Source organism: Ceratotherium simum, chromosome X, assembly GCF_057802395.1.
Source record: "Ceratotherium simum simum isolate JZ-2026a chromosome X, ASM5780239v1, whole genome shotgun sequence".
NCBI lineage: Eukaryota > Metazoa > Chordata > Mammalia > Perissodactyla > Rhinocerotidae > Ceratotherium > Ceratotherium simum.
The window spans coordinates 92,444,759-92,465,694 of NC_141940.1; the positions used below are offsets into that span (position 1 = coordinate 92,444,759).

The 20,936-nt window shown below is 34.6% G+C and overlaps 1 protein-coding gene across 14 annotated transcripts in view; it reads right to left on the bottom strand.

Annotated features, from left to right (window-relative positions):
* Window positions 1–20,936, bottom strand: part of KDM6A (lysine demethylase 6A) — a 199,999-nt gene that overhangs the window by 45,168 nt on the left and 133,895 nt on the right. For 3 of the 14 annotated variants that reach the window (XM_087427095.1, XM_087427097.1, XM_004435003.3), the window contains exons 9-17: window positions 16,504–16,597; window positions 13,735–13,861; window positions 9,028–9,126; window positions 8,662–8,881; window positions 7,965–8,099; window positions 7,363–7,518; window positions 6,708–6,803; window positions 5,392–5,493; window positions 4,342–4,737 (exon numbers count right to left, since the gene is read on the bottom strand). In XM_087427095.1, the coding sequence (XP_087283221.1) occupies window positions 4,342–4,737; window positions 5,392–5,493; window positions 6,708–6,803; window positions 7,363–7,518; window positions 7,965–8,099; window positions 8,662–8,881; window positions 9,028–9,126; window positions 13,735–13,861; window positions 16,504–16,597 (1,425 nt within the window). The remainder of the gene's footprint in view (window positions 1–4,341; window positions 4,738–5,391; window positions 5,494–6,707; window positions 6,804–7,362; window positions 7,519–7,964; window positions 8,100–8,661; window positions 8,882–9,027; window positions 9,127–13,734; window positions 13,862–16,503; window positions 16,598–20,936) is intronic. The other 11 variants (XM_087427099.1, XM_004435005.3, XM_087427100.1 and 8 more) reach the window with 6 other exon arrangements.

The window sequence follows — 20,936 nt, forward strand, 5'->3', positions numbered from 1 at the left end:
AAGGAGAATATTTTCATTTCACTTTACAGACAAAATAATTAAACAAGAAAGCTAACTTTTCAGCAACACCAATTAAAGTTAACATTGAAATCATAAAACAATAATTTAATCGTTTCCAAATTATAATTTCAGAACAAGTAACTTGTGTGGGATTTACAGATTATCATAATTATATATTAACATATTTTTAACTTATATTCCAATAAATGGACTCCTCCATCCCTACGAAAAATTTTAGAATTGTTGCATTTTGAGTTGAGAATTACTTCAGCAGCAAGGTTAGAAGGTTTTTTGACTTTAAGTGAATTTTAATTTGTAAGTAATAAGCTTATAAAGGAATAAAAATTTAGCTGATGACAAGATATTTATATACTAAAGGCTACATTTAATTATCTAATTAAAACCAGTAAGCATGTCCCTAAAACCAGTTTCTAAAACTAAAAATCTTAAACTAACGATACGTTTCTATTCAAGAAACTTATCTACCTAAAAAACTAAATACATGTAAATTTGATACACATCAACGAGCATGCAAGGAGTGCAATCTGGTTTTAAATGATTAAAGAAGCAACTAAAAGTTTAATCATTGCAGTTAAAAGATAAAATCTGTAAATTATATGAAAACTTTTCATAAAGTAAAAATACTGCAATGTTATAAGCATATCAATATGTAAAATATTATCCAAGAAAGAATCTGGGTGGGTGAGTCAAAATTTCATTTATCATCAAATATTTACTCAGAAGCTAATCATTTAACAAGTTACACTGCTTATAATATGCAGACAAGTAAAAAAGTAACCATTATTATTACATCACCTCTATCTGCAAATCAAGGTATTTTAAGCTATAAATTCTTTAGAGTACTTGCTGAACAATCACCTACTACATATAATTTTACTTTCATATCTTAAGTGGCACCTTGGAATAAATTCTTCAAAATTGTAATGTAAATTAATACGGATCTCTATTTCCTCCCATCATCAAAAGCTAAAAGATGGATATAGCATACAGGTCTATCATTGGTCTAGTTTTCATTAAAACTTGAGAAAAATATTTGAAAATGTTTGTATAAGACAGTATTGAAAAAGCCTCTTTAATTATATTAATACCAAAGACAGAGGTTCCCCAGCTGTTGTGATCATGCAGCAACGTCATTTGGGAAACTTCTGACCTAGAATTAGTTCAACAATATTTTTTAGACAACCTTCCCAACTGCATTCCCTAAATTACAAAGCTCCTACGGACACTGGCCTTGAGGGGCCTGCGAAGCAAGGCTGAGGCTCTCCGCCACTTAGTATTCAGTCATGTACAGAGGCCTTGTGGCCTGCAAACTGAGAGTTTTTGCACTAAAATTATGTTTGTAAAGGATGGCAGATTTCCAAAACAGGGTTAAGAGAGTATTTACTGAAAATCTCAGCAACTAAGCAAGCCAGGAAATTAAATATAATAAAGAATAATAATAGAATCATAAATTACAATCATAACAAAGGTTCTCATATATTAACTGCCAATTATACCTTAGCACTACAGGCATTCTAACAAAAATCTCATATTATCCTTTTAACAATCCTTTAATGTTTAAAGACACTAAATCCCCAAAATTCCATTCCCTCACCTACTCTAAATTCTCTCCTCTTTCTCCTGTGTTAATTTCTCCTTCTCTACTGAATTCTTCCCACTAGCTTTCATCCATCTTAAATTTCTTTATTTCTTATTCCTCCCAACTTAAATTTAAAACAAAAGACAATATACCTCTTAATCCCACTTCCCCTTCAGCTATCACCTGTTTCTCTCCTTCCCTTTTATGTCTTGGTCTACAGGAGTGGCACACCCTGGCATTGTGCAGTGCGTAGTCTGCATGACTGTAAGTATCTATACTTGTTGCTTCTAATTTCTCTCCTTCCATTTTATGTGGAAGCCAACTACAATTAGGCTTTTCCCCTCACCAATCCACCGAAATTGCTCTTATCCAAATGTCAGCAAACCTTTCTGTAAAGGGTCAGACAGCAAATATTTTAGGTTTTGTGAGCCATACAGTCTCTGTCATAGATTTTTTTTTTTTTACGACCCTTTAAAAATGCAAAACCATTCTTAGTCCGTGGGCTATAAAAAGAAAGAAACAAACAAAAAACAAAAAAGAGATCATGGTTGTGGGTGGATTTAGCCTGTGCCCCATAGTTTCCCGACCCCAGTAATGTCACCAAATACTTCGGATGGCCAATTCCCACTCCTCACCTTACTTACTCGACCTATGAGCATTATTTGATTTACGCTTTGACCATACTCTCCTCCTTGAAAGACTTTCTTCACTTGGCTTCCAGGGCATCACTCACATTCTTCTGGATCTCCTACTACCTCACAGGTCACTCCTCTTCCAGTCTTCTTTGCTAGTTCTTCAATTTCTTGACCTATTGCACTGGAATGCTCCAAGGCTCAGTCTTGAATTCTCTTCTTTTCTCAATCTGTTCTCAACCCTTGTTGATCTCAGCCAGTCTTGTCCATCCTTCTAGTTGATCAGGCTAGCTTAGACTCCCCTTTCTCATACCTCACTGTATCAGCTAATCCTGTTGGTTCTACCTTCCAAATATACCCCCAAAGTTGACCACTTCTATTGCTGCCACTGAGTCGAGCCACCACCATCTCTTAACCTGGATTACAGCAGTAATCTCCAAATTGGTCACATCATTTCTACTTTTGCCTCCTTTAGTCTATCCATAGAGTACCAGAGAGGATCTAGTTAAAAATTAAGATCCTGTCATTCTTCCACTCAAAATCCCATTTAACTCAGAATAAAATCCAATATCCTTACAATGGCCTACAAGGTTGAACATGATTTAGCCAGTCTGTTTCCAGCTGGACCACATTTACTCTCTTCTCACCCTTTGTTCACCCTGCTCAGCCATGCTTGCCACCTTGACTTTCCTCAAATATGCAAAACACACTCCTGCCTTAGGGCCTTTTGCTCCCTGCTGCTCCCTAGACCTGGAACACTCTTATCACAAATATCTTCAAGGCTCACTTCTGTAACTCTTTCAGGTCTTTATTCAAATATCACCTTCCAGTGAACCCTTCCTATTTATAACTGCAATTCCTCTACCACCAATCTCTAGTACTCTCCAGCTCCCTTTTCTAATATATTTTTCATAGAATCAATCATATCATTACCTAATATTCTATATGTAATGCTTACTTGTTTATTGTCTGTTTACCTACACGAATTAAGACATTTTTGTGTGTTTTCTCTGCTGATTTATCCCCAGAACCCCAAATAGGACATGGACATAGGAGGTGCTCAATATTTCTTTAAGAATGAACAAAACTTCTAATCAGTCTAGAAGAGATGGTCTCACCAAAATAGTACTTCAAGAATAAACTTAAGGCTTAGAAAAAGAACTTATCTCAGTTTTACCAATAATATAATGTAAACTAGCAATAAGTCACATATTTCTTATAGTAGACTAAATAAAAGTTATTTGGTAATACATATTAGCAACATTTTTTTAATGCTTACTCTTTGAACCTTCAGTTCTACTTTGAAGCATTCATTCCATGGAAACAATCCAAAATACAGGAAAAACAGTGTGCATAAATATTCAGAGGTAAAAAACTTAGAAATTAAATGTCTAAATAGTGAACTGCTGAGTAAAATATGGCATATATCTTTGATAAAAATAATGTTCATGAAATCCATTACTCTGTTTCAAAAACTTTAGTGGCTCCACTTTCCCTTCAAGACAAATTAGGCAACTTCCTTTACTCCCTTCAGCCTCGTATTGCACCCTCCTCTCTTCATAATCTATACTCTAGTCACACTTTACCAGCCCTCACCTCTCCCAAATTCTCTAATTTCTGGAGACTCTAACATCTTGGTTACATGTGCCCACCTAGGTACTCGGATAGCACTTTTACAAAGTCACACTTCATAGTAATTTACGGTAACTGTTCTTTAATGGTCTTTTTCTCCCACCAGAGTAAATACCAACCACCTAGCATAGCACCTGATCTTAAGTAGGCAATATATGCAGAAATAAACTAAGTAACACTACATAAATGCTTATAATGCCATTGTAAATTAACAGTGGGTTTTGGAGGATTATAAGATCTATTTCTTTTTCCTTTGGAAATTTACAAGATTATCTGTGTGTGTAAATTTTATAATGGAAAAGAAAACACACTCAAGTACATATATATACTGAGTCATGATAATATCGTAGTACTATAAAATGTAGCACTTATAAAAACAGTTCTTCAAACTTTTATTTCCTCTGCTCTCAAAATATATAAAACTAAATAAAGATAACTTATGTGAGAAGCCAACAAGGCAGCCAGTCCTTCTATTACCTGAGTGGAGTTAGATAGTTGGTTTTTCCACGGCTCCTCTGCGCTGCTGGTCAGGTTTGTGCGGTTATGAGGTAGAGTGAGTGCGTTTCGCTGCAGGTAAGGCACGTTTCCATTACTTCCACTTCCTGTTATGTGATTATTGCCTATCAAAATAGTGTCTGTACTTCCCAGCGTTCTTGATGTGCTACAGGGAACATGGCCTGCAGAAAAGGGTCCATTGGCCAAAGGCTGCCCAGGGCAGGCAGGGCGGACTCCAGGCTGAGAGACGCTAGGCACTCTGGTCAGAGCAAGCTGTGGCTGCTGGCCAGAGACTGAGTTTGTAGGCAGTGATGAGTCAGCTGTTGGCCCATTAGGAATTCCAGTAGATCGTACCTGTGCAACTCCTGTTTGTCTCATCTGTCAGAAAAAAAATGAAAAATAAATGCTGCTTGTGTAGCCCATAAGGGAGAGAATCAGAATATAAAGGTGCACAACAAGGTAATCGCGGATTTTATCCTAACATTTAATTTCTCTGAGTTGAAAAATACACACTTTTTAAAAACAAGAAATTGTGTTTGTTCATATTTAGAATAGCTTCCTCAGAAAAGGGATAGTTTTAAGAAATATCCCTTTAGTAATGACAAAAGAATGCAGCTGAAAATTATGGAAAATGACTCTAGAATTTATAGGTCTTTTCCCCAATCACAAAATAGGGGATCTCAAAATTTCATTCTACTATATATGCCAAATTCTACAAATTAAGCCCTAAAGAATCCCACTTCAGTTTAGGATAGCTTATTAAATATTAAATAATATAAACCCTTAGAACACATGCAAAATAGCATGTAAATAAATAATAAAATACCAAGTCTTGTGTTCAAAATTAAATTTACAGCTGTTTTTTCCTAAAAATCTATCCATTATTAGTATTTTAAGAAGCAGAGACTACTAAATTCCACCAAACACTGGTAAAAAGTAGAAGTGGGTACGAACATGCTCTAAATTGAAGTGTCAATCAATAAAAATACTCAAAATGCTAACAAATTTTAGGGAAAAAAACACTATACACACTTGGTGTTGCTGCATTAAGACAAACTGACTTTCCAGCTGTTCCAGCATCAGTTTCTGTGCTGGATTTAAATTATTTCTATTTGCACGGAGCTGTTCCAAGTGCTAGAAGAAGAAAGGAGAATACAGTCAAAGACATATCGAAGAAACAAGCTCACCATTCTAAAGCTACCTTTCCCTGAAACGACTAGATAATCTCAGAACTGCTGTCTAGTCAAGGGCACTGATTTCTGTCCAACAGCAATCAACCCCAAGATGAAGTTCTTTAAGAAGTTTGAGAAAGTAAGAATAAACATTTATCTCAAGAAAGTTTACTGCAATGTGATCGTTGAGATAAATGTGCATGAAATTTTACTCATTAATACAATATTTTTCAGTATTCAAACAGAAAGCTCTTTAAGCTTAAAAATGCATTACGACAAGTACACTCAAAGGAGCAATGTTTGGAACAGGAAAAGTTTGATGACAACCTTACTGTCCAAAACTAGTGATCTGCTTAAATAAAAGTATGACATCTACACAAAGAAATATGGTGTAGCCATCAAAGAACAAGGAGTCTCTTTATAATACTGATATGGAAAGGTCTGTAAATTACATTAACAGCATATACAGCATTCTACTATTTGTGTAAAAAGGAGAAAAATAATAATATATGAGAGAAAGGGGATGCATATTTGCTTGTATATGCATGACACATCTCTGGAAAGATAGATAAGAAACTAATAACACCAGCTATCTGTTAGAAGGGAAACTGAGTAGGCAGGGGCAGGATTTGGAAGGAGAATTTACTCTATATACTCTACATTCAAACTTAGACAGTTTGAACCATGTGAATATATTACCTATTTAAAATTTTTTTTTTTTTTTTTTTGTGCAGAGGACTAGCCCTGAGCTAACATCCGATGCCAATCCTCCCCTTTGTTCTTGAGGAAGACTGGCCCTGGGCTAACATCCGTGCCCATCTTCCTCTACTTTATATGGGACACCGCCACAGCATGGCTTAACAAGCGGTGTGTTGGTGCGCGCCTGGGATCCGAACCTGCGGACCCCGGGCTGCCGCAGCAGAGCGCGCACACTTAACCACTGTGCCACCAGGCAGCCCCTAAAAAAATTTTTCTTAAAAATTGAAAAATAAGTGAAAAACAAAAACGAATTATCTCCATTACTCTGGTAAATGTGGGTTCATTTTATTTATGTGTACATTAACTGCATTTACTGCCATTCAACTTTAAGAATTAATACTTAAAAAAGCTTAAAGCTTACTCCCTCTACTCTTTTTTAATAGGAAAAACAATCTGTCAAAAGCTTATCTTACATACCTGTAATTTCTGTGGTGTCAAACACCATGAATGAGCTTGTTGCTGTACTGGAGGATGTGACACTGCATGGCCACTACTCCAATTATCAGAAGTATTCTGAGAAAAATTGACAGAAAAAAAATATTAAAGAATATTTTGTTAAATCCATAGTTAACAACAATGACTAACAAGAGGCCAAATGACTATGAATTGGAATCTTTACATGTAACAAAATGTTATGATATTAAATTCTTTTAAAAATAACTTCACATGCATAATAAATTTGGAAAATTGTAATTAAAAAATATTGATTCTTTAGTAAGCCACCCGAAAAGGCCCACCCCTAAACTATGGCCCAAATGGCTAACCTAAATACCACACTGTCCACTAGATCCAACATTAAATTCATTTCAATGTCAGTAGAAAGTGATGATGAAAAGTGTGTTGAGATCTTAACGGCAGGGAGATGAATAAAATGATTTGATGAATGCAAATTTATCGCTACTTTCTATACTAAATATGATGCTAAGAATTTGGGATGGAAAAACTCAAACTTTTCACTCTTTGATGTCCACAGATTTAAAATAAAGGACAGGATATGTTCAAACTGCACAAGTTCAGGGCAGTTGGGAATTTCTTTTTTGACTGGGATTTTCTATTTCTCTAAAATATATACCTTTGTTGGACTAGATGTTCTTTTCCTCTTGGCAGGACTGGACAGGTCATCTACTTGGCTAGAAGGAATCATGTGTAGTGGCAAGGATTGCTGTGAAATTGGTGTTTGACTGAGGCCTAATACAGGTTCAGTATTTGGATGATGAGGTTTACATGCCTAAGAATCACAGAAGGAAGACAAAAATAGGGTTCTATATATTCTTAATTCATTCCTTCAAATTATAAAACTTTACAAGCTGCATACTTTTCAAAGCTATGTGGACATCGCTGATTGCAATTATTGAAAATCAAAATCAAATGAATCATCAATGGAGGAATGTGTACCTTCCTTTGAAAAACTTGCTTTAAAAATTAAACCACTGCAGCATTATTTTAAGAAACTCCTTCAGAATCACGAAAATGAGCAAAGGTTCTAAATTGGCACCCCAAAATTTCTTCCCATATCAGAGGGAGTTTTATTTTGATCTAGATTCCCTTGGCAATTAAATCAAAAGGCTTTTCATTAATAAAAGCCTCCTGTGCTTAGTAAAATATGCTTGACCACTACAGATTGAAAAGAACCCTTAAAGCTGGGCACCTGCAGAACATAACCCAACTTCTCACCTGCTGTGCTGTGTTCATGGCACCCTGCCTGGAGGTAAGCTCTGCGGGGATGGGTAGGCTCCACGCCTCCTCAATACTAGGAAGTAATTTAGTTTTATTCTGTAGACTACCTTGTGGAAGGTTACACAACTGAGCCTAGGAAAAATTATGTAAAAAGCAAATTTAACACAAGCCTACTTGAGTAAGAGCAAGTCCACTAAATCTTCCTAAATGCTATAACTAATTGTTTTTAAAAGAAAATAGATTCTTAATTTGGGGTTTCAGAAAGATACGAAGTATAAAGAGGGTAACCAGAATATAAACCTTTGTGAAAATTAAAACAAAGCTGAGCTCTGATTTCAGAGTTCTTATAGCTGTCTTCTCATGAAACTCCAAGCAAGAGTGAAAGACAATGTTTGTGTTCTTTTCTCTAAAATGCTATGACAACTTAAAAATGTAGACAGTACATAGAAAAAAATTATGTAAATTAATATGCATCAACAGAGTAAATGTGCAAAAGAGCATCTTTTAAAATACTGTATATCTTACTTAAAACGAAAAATAAAATAATATTACAAGCTATGGTATGTTTACAAAATATGGAAACAAATTATAGACATCAAAACACAATTAGACAAACTTTCCAGCCACCCTCCTCCTGCCTGAGTGTCATGGGGAAACATGTGCCTTTAAAAAAACTGCTATTTAAAAATTTTACCTGTAAATACTTAATTCGTGCTGCAAGTGCAGAGGTATTACTACAACTTTTGCTTCTGGTTGCATTTAAGTAGCATTTAATGGCATCCTGAGGCTGGTTGCAGGATTCGTAGAGTGTGCCTAGGTCCATCCAGGCTGCAGCATGGCCATGGTCCAATTGCACAGCACAAATATAGGCCTGTAAAGCATCCATAGGCTGATTTTGCTGCTGATATAGCACACTGGAAAGAAAAATTAAGAAAAAATAAGTCAACTAGGAAGAACTGTTCAGCTTTATAACATGATATAAACTACAAAGTACATTATATTTGATACAACCATCTTTGTGTATCATTTATAATACCATTATTTTTATAAAAAGTCTTACCCTATTGAACACCATGTATCTGCACTTGCTTCTGATTTATCAATAGACTGCCTGTAAGATATAAAGGCATCCTGAACTTTCCCAATACTTGAATAGCACCTGAAAGGGGAGGGAAAGATCAAGAAAATTCCATTAACACTGATTAATTTGCTGAAAGGATAGACTATACGTCAAAAAAAATCAAAAAACCTAATGAGCTAACATATTTCTGTGAATCTGTGTATATGTGAGATAATTACAACTGACTCTTCAATAACCTATATTATAGTCTTATAAGTGCTAAAGCATGATGTATTAATGAACATTGTTAAAATAATTAAAGGCCGTATCACTTCAATACTATAATATTGAGAGTTGAAAACACACATGCACACCCTACTCTAAAGCTTGATCCTGGTTTTCTATACAGTAAAAATATAGAGTTAAAAACCAAGAAAAACATTCTACATTGGTAAGACTTGCTGAATCAGATTTCAATTCTCCTTTCTTAAATAACAACGAGGGCAATAACTCTTTAATTCATGAAGAATACAGACGTAACATTATCAAGCTAACTATCAAAAATGGTATAAAATAAAGTGTAACATTTCATGACTAGTGAGGGTAGCAAGGTATGATTCAAGTTTCAAGGACATGCCATTTTCTTAATGCAGATGTACCTGATGAACACAAAGAACAGCAGCTGAAATTATAAATATAGACATTATCTTCTTTTTGCTTGGCACTAAGGGAAAAAGAAAAAATAAAACCCAGTCCCTGTCTTCAAGGAGCTTACAATTTAGTTGAGGATTGAAGACACATTATAAATGTTATGATGCCATATCAAATGGCTAGCACAGACAATAACTGGTCTGAGAATGTAGGGCAGAAGAGACCTTAATACATACTATAGGATTTAGGAAAGGCAAGAAAGGGAAGGGTGAGAGTAAGGGATTTAAATACGTGTAGATGCATATTGTTTAGATCAGTGATTCCCCATTACCAGCCATTATATGGCAATTTGGCCAAGCAAACAAAATGGAAAAAACGATAACATACACATACATAAATTTTCCATTAAACTAATTAATATTTGTATAGTAAATGACTTATTTTGAAATACTATTGGCTGAGTAAACAGCAAAAAATTTTTAAATGTCTTTACTTGCCCAAGCATCGTATTTTGATCCTTATAATTATTCTCTGAAACTTGACTGACTCATGTAATCCAAAAGTCTGGGAACCACAGATTCAGGCAGAGAAGAAGAGAGAAGGCATTTCAAAATGTTCTTTGAACAGTATGAGCAAAACCTAATGTATATAAGATAGCACAGATACAAACAGTAGAGAATCTTAAATCCAGCCCAAGAATACCTTGAAGTTTGTCCTTCTAACAAGGGGAATGGCATGATGAAAGCACTTTATAGGAATATTAATCTGCTAACAATGTATAGGGATAAACTGAAAGGAAAATAAACTATCAACAGTAAAAAAAGAAGGCAGCTATACTCACTGGTTTGGAACAGGCCAAAATTGGGGAGAAAGTAATGGAAGTGACAAGAAAGAAAAAGACAATAAACCAAAAGACTGATAAAGACTTTGTGTCCAATTAAATATTCATGGGGGATGGGGGTAGGGTTATAACTTAGTTTTTAGGCATGATTAAATAGAGGAAAAAAATGGTGATACCACTGGCAAAAATAAAAGGAGAAGGAGCTGGTTTGGGGAAGAATATGATGAATGAAGTTTAAAATATGCTGATTTTGACATAGGTGAGGACATTAAAATGGTTCATGTTAGGTAAAAAATAGGAGATGTGGTCCTGGAGTTTAATACCTTGAAGTGTAGAAATCTAGATTTGGAATTCATCCATATGGAAGAGAGGTTATAAGAACATAGGACACCTACAAGGGAGAGGTAAAAATAAGCCTAAGGAATCACTAATCTTGTGTTGGGCAATATAAGAAATGCCAGTGACTGAGACAGAGAAGGCAAGGTCAGAGAGCATCTGTTAACTGTTTTATGAGGGGGAGAATTCAGGAGAAGAGGTCATTAACAATGCCAAACAGGGACAGACACCACAAAGAAAGGGAATGCTTAATAGATAGTAGAAAACATGCTCTGTTTGTTGTTGCTCAAAGCCAAATCTCAGATTTACAGACAAATTTGTCTAACTGCTGGGAGGAACAAGCAGTAATTCCCCAAACCAATGTTTTCACATTCTATTCCTACAAAGTGAAAGTAGAAAACCAATGTGCCTAAATACAGAGGTCCCAGTCCAACCACCAACCACTTTTTCTCTAATAAAACTTAACTAGGTTCCCCTGAGACAGACAGTAATCAAAAAAGCACTGGGTGTTGAAGGAGAATCTACTCCCCGCTCTGATTTAGTTACCTGTGTGACTGTGACCTTGGACGAAACATTTTACTCCTCTGAACTCACTTTCTACGTCTGTAAAACGACAGGGTTTACAGGGTGAACCAGGTGACCTCCCTGGTCTCTCCCAGCCTTAACATTCTATAGTTTTGTGATAACACAGTCAATGACTAGTGCTAGTATAACAGCATTATCACATTACACTTTCATTATGATATACACATGTCAAATGAGGAGCAAATTTCAACCTTCAATACAGACCTGAACGCAGAGTTAAGTAACAAAAAGCCTCAAATCCCAAAGTTGCTTACTGACATGAAGTCCTCCATCAGAGCTTTAATAACTTTTGTAATAAGCATCTTTTATTTGAAAAGTCATTAAAGTGTGTTGTATACCAAAAAGATTCAAATAAAAGCATCTCAATGGTTTAAAATGTAAAATCAGTTAACTGGAAAAAAAAAAACAACTATGGAATACTGCTCACTGACCTGAAAACTAGAGCATTACCAAAATAGTAATTTTAGATGTTTCATTATATATTAATTTTATATGCCTAGAATTAAAAACAAAACTTATCCTAAAAAGACATCCCACACTATTGTATTGTATTAAACTACTCATCTTTATCTTAAGTCAAAAGGAAAATACTTTCTAGTACACATTCCTTTTCATCTATATTAAAATAAATTTTCATATATAGATGTTAACACTAGAGGCAATGACTAGGTAGCCTCTACTTCCCAGTACTAGACCTCCTTTCCAGTCACTGTATGAAGCCTCCCACTGCACAACACTAACAGTTATAATGGCACTAGCTCCAAACACAGATGGTGTTTAGTTAGTTCATTTATTCCATTTATTGAATAGGCACTTTGAATAGCAGAAAGATACAAAGATGGTAAAACGTAGTTTCTGCTTCCAAAGATCTTTAGTGAAAGAGAAAGACAAAGTTTGGAATTGCAAGCTTTGTTAATGAGCAACCCAAATTAGATGATTTTACAAGCCTAGAAAAGGATTAGAAAATCCCTGCTAAAAATAAGCACTTTTCCAGTCAACTCTTGTTGTACATTATTAATGAGTAATCAATTATTTTTTTAAAGAAGGAAACAATATTATTCCCTTTCATACAAATATACTTGGCTAAATTTAAAGGAAAAATACTAAAATTTAATGTGATTATATGGCAAACTCACTCAAAGTAAAATATTTCTATGGAAAAGCTTAAAATTAAAACAAAATAGGATAATTTAAATCATAAAATTGAAATCTTTAGAGTGGTAAGGTACCTAATAGATAATCTAACCCAGGGTTTCTCAATCTCAGCACTACTGACATACTGGGCCAGGTAATCTTTTTTGTACAGGGCTGTCCCACTGAGATGCATGCAGGTAGCATTCCCCATAGTTGTGACGACCAAAATATCTCCAGACGTTATGAAATGTCCCCTATGGGTCAAAATAGCCCCCAGTGAGAACCACTGACCGAATACAATCCTCTTATTTAATAGATTAAAAGAAAATCGAACCCTCAAAAGGTTTAACTGTACCATCCATGATTCCACAAACAGTAGCCTAGCTGAGACTTGAATTCAAGTCTCTTGGCTCCTAGTACATTGATCTTTCCACCATACCACGTAAACTAAAAAAATTAGGAACCAAAATGAAATATGATGATGGCCCAAAAATATAATCTATCAGATACATACACATAAGGTATATTTCAGCTAATCAGTGAGCACAATTCAGACATTCAAAGTACAAAGAAAAGTTTATAGACTTGCAGAAAACTATTTTCACTATATGTCACTTCCCCTTTCCAACAAATCCAATAATAATGTACCCCACTTTCTCACTTTAAGATTTCAAGAACTGTGATTTGAGACCTACTATTAATCAAATATGTCCACTCTGAGTTATACATCATTAATCAAAATTAAAAATAGCAAGGTGCCACTGGCTACTAGTAGTCACCAGGCAGAATGACAAATTAATTCTCTGTTCTGTTAAATAGATATATAAAGAGAATACTAGAAATCAGAAGGGAAGGCATTTAAATATGCAAATGAAGAATTACTATCTGATAAGACTTTTTAAAAACCAGCAATAATTCAAGTCAAATGAAAATCCAATAAGCAAAATAAGAAATGTCCAGGTAGACCATATTATGCTGTGAAAAAACCACCATATTCAGAACTTTATTCTATCTTTTAACTTCCAGAAATCTTTGCTATAATATATTTTAAAGGGAAAATACACTGATCTGGTTATAAATGTAAACTAACATTTTAGATCATAATTCAATTTATTACTGGAATAAACAAAAGCAAAACTTAAGTGTCTGATAAGTCTCACCTTCCAAGGAAATACCAGGACTGGCCAGAATTAGGATCTGCTTCCAAGGACTTTTGGAGATACTGAATAGCATAGCTTTCCTTGGTGGCTTTATCTCCCAGGAGATCCACAGTGTGATGCATCCAACCTACAGTAAATGATTAAAAATATTTACCTAAATGACTTAATTGTTCTTCTATTTTTAAGAATACCAAGCAGAAAACAAACAAAAATACTCTTTTCAGTCAATTTATTCATTTAGTTTGGCGTACACACTCCCAAAATTTAGAACTGCCAATTCTAGCCATAAGAAAGTCTGTTTCTCACAGGAAGGTACAAAGAACTTTTATTCCAGAGAAATTAAAATGATCTTAAGCACTGACTTAACACTTAGTAGAGTATGAAGTACAGTTTCTCTTTTCTTTTCTAATTTTGGCATTTGAAAAAATTCCAAGTTATGAAACAAAGAATATAAAAATGTTAAATCTTATTCACTGTTCCATGTAAAAATTTATGTGCATTTTAAGAATCTCCAAGACAGTCTATTAACCCAATGTTTATTTCCAAGGAATAAATATAAGACTATATAATGAATGCTAGTCCAGAGTAAAACACACACACAACCCTACCTTATTGGCATTGACCACATATACTCACATCTTATATAAAATAAAAACTACAAAGCATTTGACAATTAAAAAAAAAACTCAAGGCTATAAGAAAAGTATGTTCAAATGGTGCAAATAAGAATGATACAAAATGGGTACTACAGACGTTTAATAAATAAATTTAGATAGTGCATAATCTTATTTATACGTGGAATCTAAAAAAGTTGAATATATAGAAGCAGAGAGTAGAATGGTGGTTACCAGGAGCAGGGAGGTGGGGGAAATGGGACAATGTTGGTCAAAGGGAACAAAGTTGCAGTTATACAGGATGAATAAGTCTAGAGAGCTAATGTACAGCAGAATGACTATAGTGAATAATACTGTAATGTATACCGGAAATTTGCTAAGAGAATAGATTTCAGGTGCTCCCATCACACACAAAAACAAATAGTAACTATTTGAGGAGATGGATATGTTGATTAGCTTGACTTTAGTAATCATTTCACTATGTATATCAAAACATCATGTTGTACATCTTAAATTTATACAATTTTTATTATAAATAAATTAACTAGATGGCTACGTAAGCAATCAAAAGATTGGATCATGGAATAGCGTATTCTAAACCTTCAAGACACACAGGAATCATGTGGTTTAATTTGTCAGGGAATCATATTTCAGTTGTGGATCAATTCAAGTGCAAAAAATCAGCTCTGTTCTTTGTGTATAGTCCATACTATATATAATAAGAACTCCCATTTTCTGACATTTATTACAGTTGCTGTGCTCCAAAAGATATTTTAAGGAGATTGAGTTATCGTGTTTTATGGAAATATAAGTCAATCGCACGTTTATTCATCTGTTCCTCCCTTATCTCTTCTGCTATTACTAGTAAAAACAGGACCTAGAGTAACAGGCTCTAAAAGGAGCTGCTTAAGCAGCAGTGACAAGCAAGTAGGAAGGATTGATGTGCAGACATAAATTAGACTCAATTAGGGGAAGTCTTTTTCCTTTCAAAACCATGAAAAGTTTACTTATACACTCTGAAATATGGTAAGCCAATGCCAAAGAGAACAGGTGATTCAGACATAACTAAAACCAAAACTTTTTCAAACCATTTCTTAAATTTGAAATGTGTATGCCTTTTTGCTATGACACATTCTTCACCACAGCTAAAATGCATAAAAATTTAAAAATAGTGTGGATAAAAAAAGTTTGTATTCAAATATTAGCTGAATGAGTACGCTGTCTGTTCTAAAAGCATCACTTTATTCTTTTTCCTTAAGAACACAAAACTTTTGGGGACCAGCCCCGGGGTGTAGCGGTTAAGTGCGTGCGCTCCACTGCTGGTGACCCGGGGTTCGGATCCCAGGCGCGCACCAATGCACTGCTTGTCAGGCCATGCTGTGGCAGCCTCCCATATAAAGTGGAAGAAGATGGGCACAGATGTTAGCCCAGGGCCAATCTGATAAAGTCTAAGCTTAAATGATTTTAAAATTATATCAAAATAGTCACATTATGAAAACATTCATATTACTACAACATTGGTTAAAAATTAAGAATAAATTACTTGCCCAGACCAAAAACAAATAAACAAAAGCTGAAAAAAAAAAAAACTCAAATACCAAATACAGACAAGAAACATGACTCGATAACTAAGCAACAAAATCAAATGCTAGAGAACTCCATCACTATCTTTTTGGTGATAGTGACATATTACATCCAAATGGCTACATTTCCTTCATCGTCAATATTAGCATATATACAGAAACTATAGTATTAGATGTTCCACAATTTTTAGATAAAATTTTTTAGTTAATATTATTGCTTGAGCAAGGAAAGCAAGCTCACCAACCACTAAGTGACTTTAGGCAAATCACTTAATTTCACTGAGTGCTAAGCACATCTGTCACAACGCCAAGTATTCAGTCTCCCTCACCCATGGGTCAAGTACTGGAGAATAATTTTGAGAATTTAAAGGGACTAGCTGCACTAAGGAATCGTAACGAGAGGGACAATGCTTCGCAGAGGGTGGAAATATGTTGGGTTCAGATTAATTATATCATCTCTGGGCAAAGGAAAGAAAAGGAATAGAATACATGAGCAACATATTTGCCATCCCTGATATGTAAAATACGTAAAGAGAAGTACTTACACACACTAAACGTATACTATTACATACCTAACTGTTGTAAGACAGTTGCTTTTACTTGTGCAGAAAGGTTTTCTGTCTGCAAAAGTTGTTCATAAGCTTCCTTTGCAGAATGATACTTCCTCTAAAGAGCAGAAAAAGAGAGATTTAAAGAAAAATAAAATTAATATCTTTAAAGAAGTAGCTCATATATTAAGATTTACACAATATTGATATTTTAGCATATTTTTTAAACCAACTGAAAGAAAAAAGTGCTAATTCCATTACTAAATGTTCCTTTAACACTAGACAGTTGTAGTTACTACACCATGTTTCAGAGTATCTAACACCAGTATAACATTCAACATAAAGTATCATTAAAATATGAACTTTTAAGAAATTGCCAAATCTCAATAGTTAAAATCATCTCAATCTATTTAATAACATGAATGATTTCAACTTTATTTAATAACACTAATGAAGCTAGAGAAGTATTCTATCTCCAAGTGCATAATCTGCCTAGAAACACCAAGTTTCCAAGCAACTTAATATGAACAATAGAGCACATGCCAAAAACGCTTTACAAAATCTAAGTGCAAAAGTAGTTAAAATCTAAGTTTAAAACATACAGCTACTAGTATATAAAATATCATATGAAAAAATTTATAATATATATGATTTTAAAGACACCAAACCTCCCATAGTTATAGCCTAAGAATGTTTGTTCTATTTAAGGTTCCGTAGGCAAATCCCTAAATGAACCCGTTCACTCACAGTTCCCTCCACAAACGTACCAATATGACTGAAACCCATTATTGCTAGTCATAAAGCTTAGGGCAACTCCTCCAAAAAAAAAGAAAAAAAGAAAAGAGGGTCCGGCTCGGTGGCGTGGCGGTTAAGTTTGCGCACTCCACTTCGGCAGCCCAGGGTTCACCAGTTCAGATCCTGGGCGCAGACCTATGCACCACTCATCAAGCCATGCTGAGGCGGCATCCCTCATAGACTAACTAGAAGGATGTACAACTATCTACGGGGGCTTTGGGGAGGAAAAAAGGAAAAAAGGAAAAAGGAGGAAGATTGGCAACAGATGTTAGCTCAGGGCCAATCTTCCTCAAAAAAGAAAGAAAAAAAAAGAAAAGCCAACAAAGGAAAACCTCAAAAATATTACCTTTAAAACATACTGGACAGAACAATAAATTGAAGCGGCTTTTATTCATATCACTAATAGTACATAGCTGCCTGAGCAAACAAATTTTTCTCAAAAAAAAAAGTAGGCAGAAATACAAAACTAGCTGTGTGAGCCTCACTGAAACTATGATTCAACATCCATAAAACAGAGGTAAATGCCTGGTCTTTCTATCTAGAGTTGTTCTAAGGATCAAATGAGAACTCAACAGCTATGGAAACAAATAAGGAGCTATATGAATACAGTATGTCAACATAGGGAAGATTTGAAGGAACTGTCCATCGAGATTAACAGTAGTGATTACATCAACTTTTATTTATCAGCTAAATTAGTTTCCCGTCAACATTAATCTGGTCTGAAAAAGTCAATTAGACAGTTAATGAAGGATAAGAAGACCAAGTTATTCAACTAAATTCCTTCAATTGATAAATATTTGTTGAACACCTAATACATAACAGAAACTGCTGGGACCAAGTACAGTGAAGAATACAGGCAGAAAAACAAACAAAACATATTGTACTGTGTACAATAACAGGATGATATTTCCCAGAGGAAGAAAGAGCAAGTGTTAAGTTTAGAGCACTACCAGGCTGGGCAGAGATTGCAGAGACAACTTCACAAAGACCTTCTTAAACCATGTTGAAGACTATAGACTGTATCCTAAGACAATGGAGTACCACTGAATGAGTTCAAGTAATATGATCAGATTTATATTTTAGGAAGACCACTTTGTGGAATTACCTCAACAAATGCTAAAACATACTTCCAAACAATAGGAATTAAAAAAATGACATATCTGAAAAACTGGCTGCATCATACTGACAAACATGAAGTTGGATTTCTACCTCATACCATATACAAAAAACTGGCAACTGCATTCAAGACCAAAATATGAAAGGTAAAAACAGAAAGCTAAGAGAAGAAAATGTAGGAGAATATTTCCTTTGTGGGAAAGAATTTATTTGACATGGCCCAAACAGCGCAAATCACAAGAAAGAATAAAAGATCTGACTTGAAACACATAAGCAGAAAAACAGGCAACGGACATAAAAACCAACACATAAAAGGTAAAAAACATATGAAGAAGTGTACATCTCTAAAAATCAGAAAATGCAAGTTTAAATGAGATAATACTTTCTACCCATCAGACTGGCAAACATAAGAAAGTTGGGTTATTCAAAGTAATGTGGGGATGCGAGTAAAAGAAAACACTCATGCCCTGCTGGAAGGGGATTTACTCATGAAATTAGGTATGCAAATATGTTATAATCTAGCAATCTCACTCTTGGCATATATATGCCAAAGGAACCTTCCCACAGGTAATATTCTAAATGGTACTGTTTGTATTATCAGGGAGTTAGGGGACAACCTAGGTCTATGTCACTAGGTGAGTGGAAACAAAATATGATGGATGCTTACAGTAGAACATTAAGTAACAATTATAAATAGTGTATAAAAAGCAACATGAGTTTATCTTTAAAGGCGTTTAGTAAAGTTTTGCCTCTGGTAATGCTGGAGTAGCATTCCACAGACAGCTTTAAATTCTGGATAAAATGTCAAACTTAACTATCAAAAAGCACTAAAGAGAAACCAAACTCAGGTTAAAACCAGAGAAGTTAACGTTTAGAAGAAGGGAACGGCACTGGATGAGTAACCCCCTTTTTCTAGGATTTTTACCTAAAGGCAGGCCCCAATTGGTGCCTGGTTGGCTAGAACTCAAATACAAATCAGCAATCTTGCTAGCTTGAAGAATCAGAGGACAGAGTTTAAAGCTATGACAAGAACTAGAAGTAAGGGGAGAAATCTTAGGAAGGAGTCAAAGAGACAGAACAGCAAATTCTGCAATTAACTCTGCCCAAATCTCTGTTTGACTGCTGAACACATGAACACAACAGATGTAGAGGAGCCTAACAGAACTAAAGTGACTTCAGCTGCTGCCCACCACAGGGGTGACAAAGTTTAGAGTGTGACTTGAGCAAAGTTAACTGGCTGCATAAAACAAAAATACCAATCTTCAGAAAAATATAACCAAGTTACTCTCTATAATATATTATTCATGATATCCAGGATAAAATTAACAGACTTATAAAGAATCAGGAAAATTTTACTCATGTTCAAAAGAAAAGATAATTAATGAAAATCAACCATGAAATGACTCAGACATTGAAATTTACAAATAATTTTTAAAGCAGCTATTTTAACAATGTTCACAGACAAAAAGGAAAACATAAGCATAATGAATTAATGGACAGGAAATCAGAGCACAGAAAGAGAAATTGAAAGAGAAACAGAAAATTCTAGAACTGAAAAAATACTAAACTGAAATTTAAAAAAAATCACTGGACAGACTGAATAGCGGACTGGAGATTAAAAAACAAAAAAACAAAAAATAGGTCAACAGAAAGTATCCAGACTGAAGCCAAAAACAGACAAAAGTGAAAAAAAAAAAAAAGCCATCCAAAGATGTATGAGACAATAACAGATAGTCTACCATACACGTAACCAGAGTCCGAGAAAGAGAAGAGAGAAAGAATGGGGCAGAAAAAATACTGACAATATAATGGCTGAGAACTTTCCAGAACTGATGAAAGACATCAAATCCCACATACAAAGGACTAAAAACATCACAAGTAGTATACATAGAGGAAAAATCAATCCCTGGTCACATCATAGTCAAATTCTTAAAAACCAAATGGAAAGAGAATAACCTTGGAAGCAGCCACAGAAAAACAACAAAATACAAAGGATACAACAAGAATGACAGCCAACTTTATGCAACCATATCAGTAATCAAATTAAATATAAATGGACTAGACATTCCAAACAAACAACAAAAAAGAGACTGCCAGAATAGAGTTACAAAAGAGCCAAAAATATTGTATTTGTAAGAGATGTACTTAACATATAAAGACACAAGTAGGTTGAAAGAAAAAGGATGGAAAAAGATACCATGCAAACAGTAAGCATTAGAAAGCTGACGTGACTAGATTCAGATCAGAGTAAGTAGGCTTCAAGGCAAAGAGTATTACCAGAGATAAAGAGGAATATTTCATAATGATAAAGAACCAATACATCAGGATGACATAACAATTAACAGAGCCTCAAAATACATGAAGACTGATAGAATTAACACTGGTAAAATACTATTAACTAATCTACATAATTTGAGGAGTAATGGAGATACTGGGCATCTTGGTCCTTGTTCCTAATTTTTATGAAAATGTCTCGAGTGTTTTCCCTTAAGTAAGAAACTGACTTTGGGACTAAAATATCTGAATTTTATCATAAGAAAGTAACT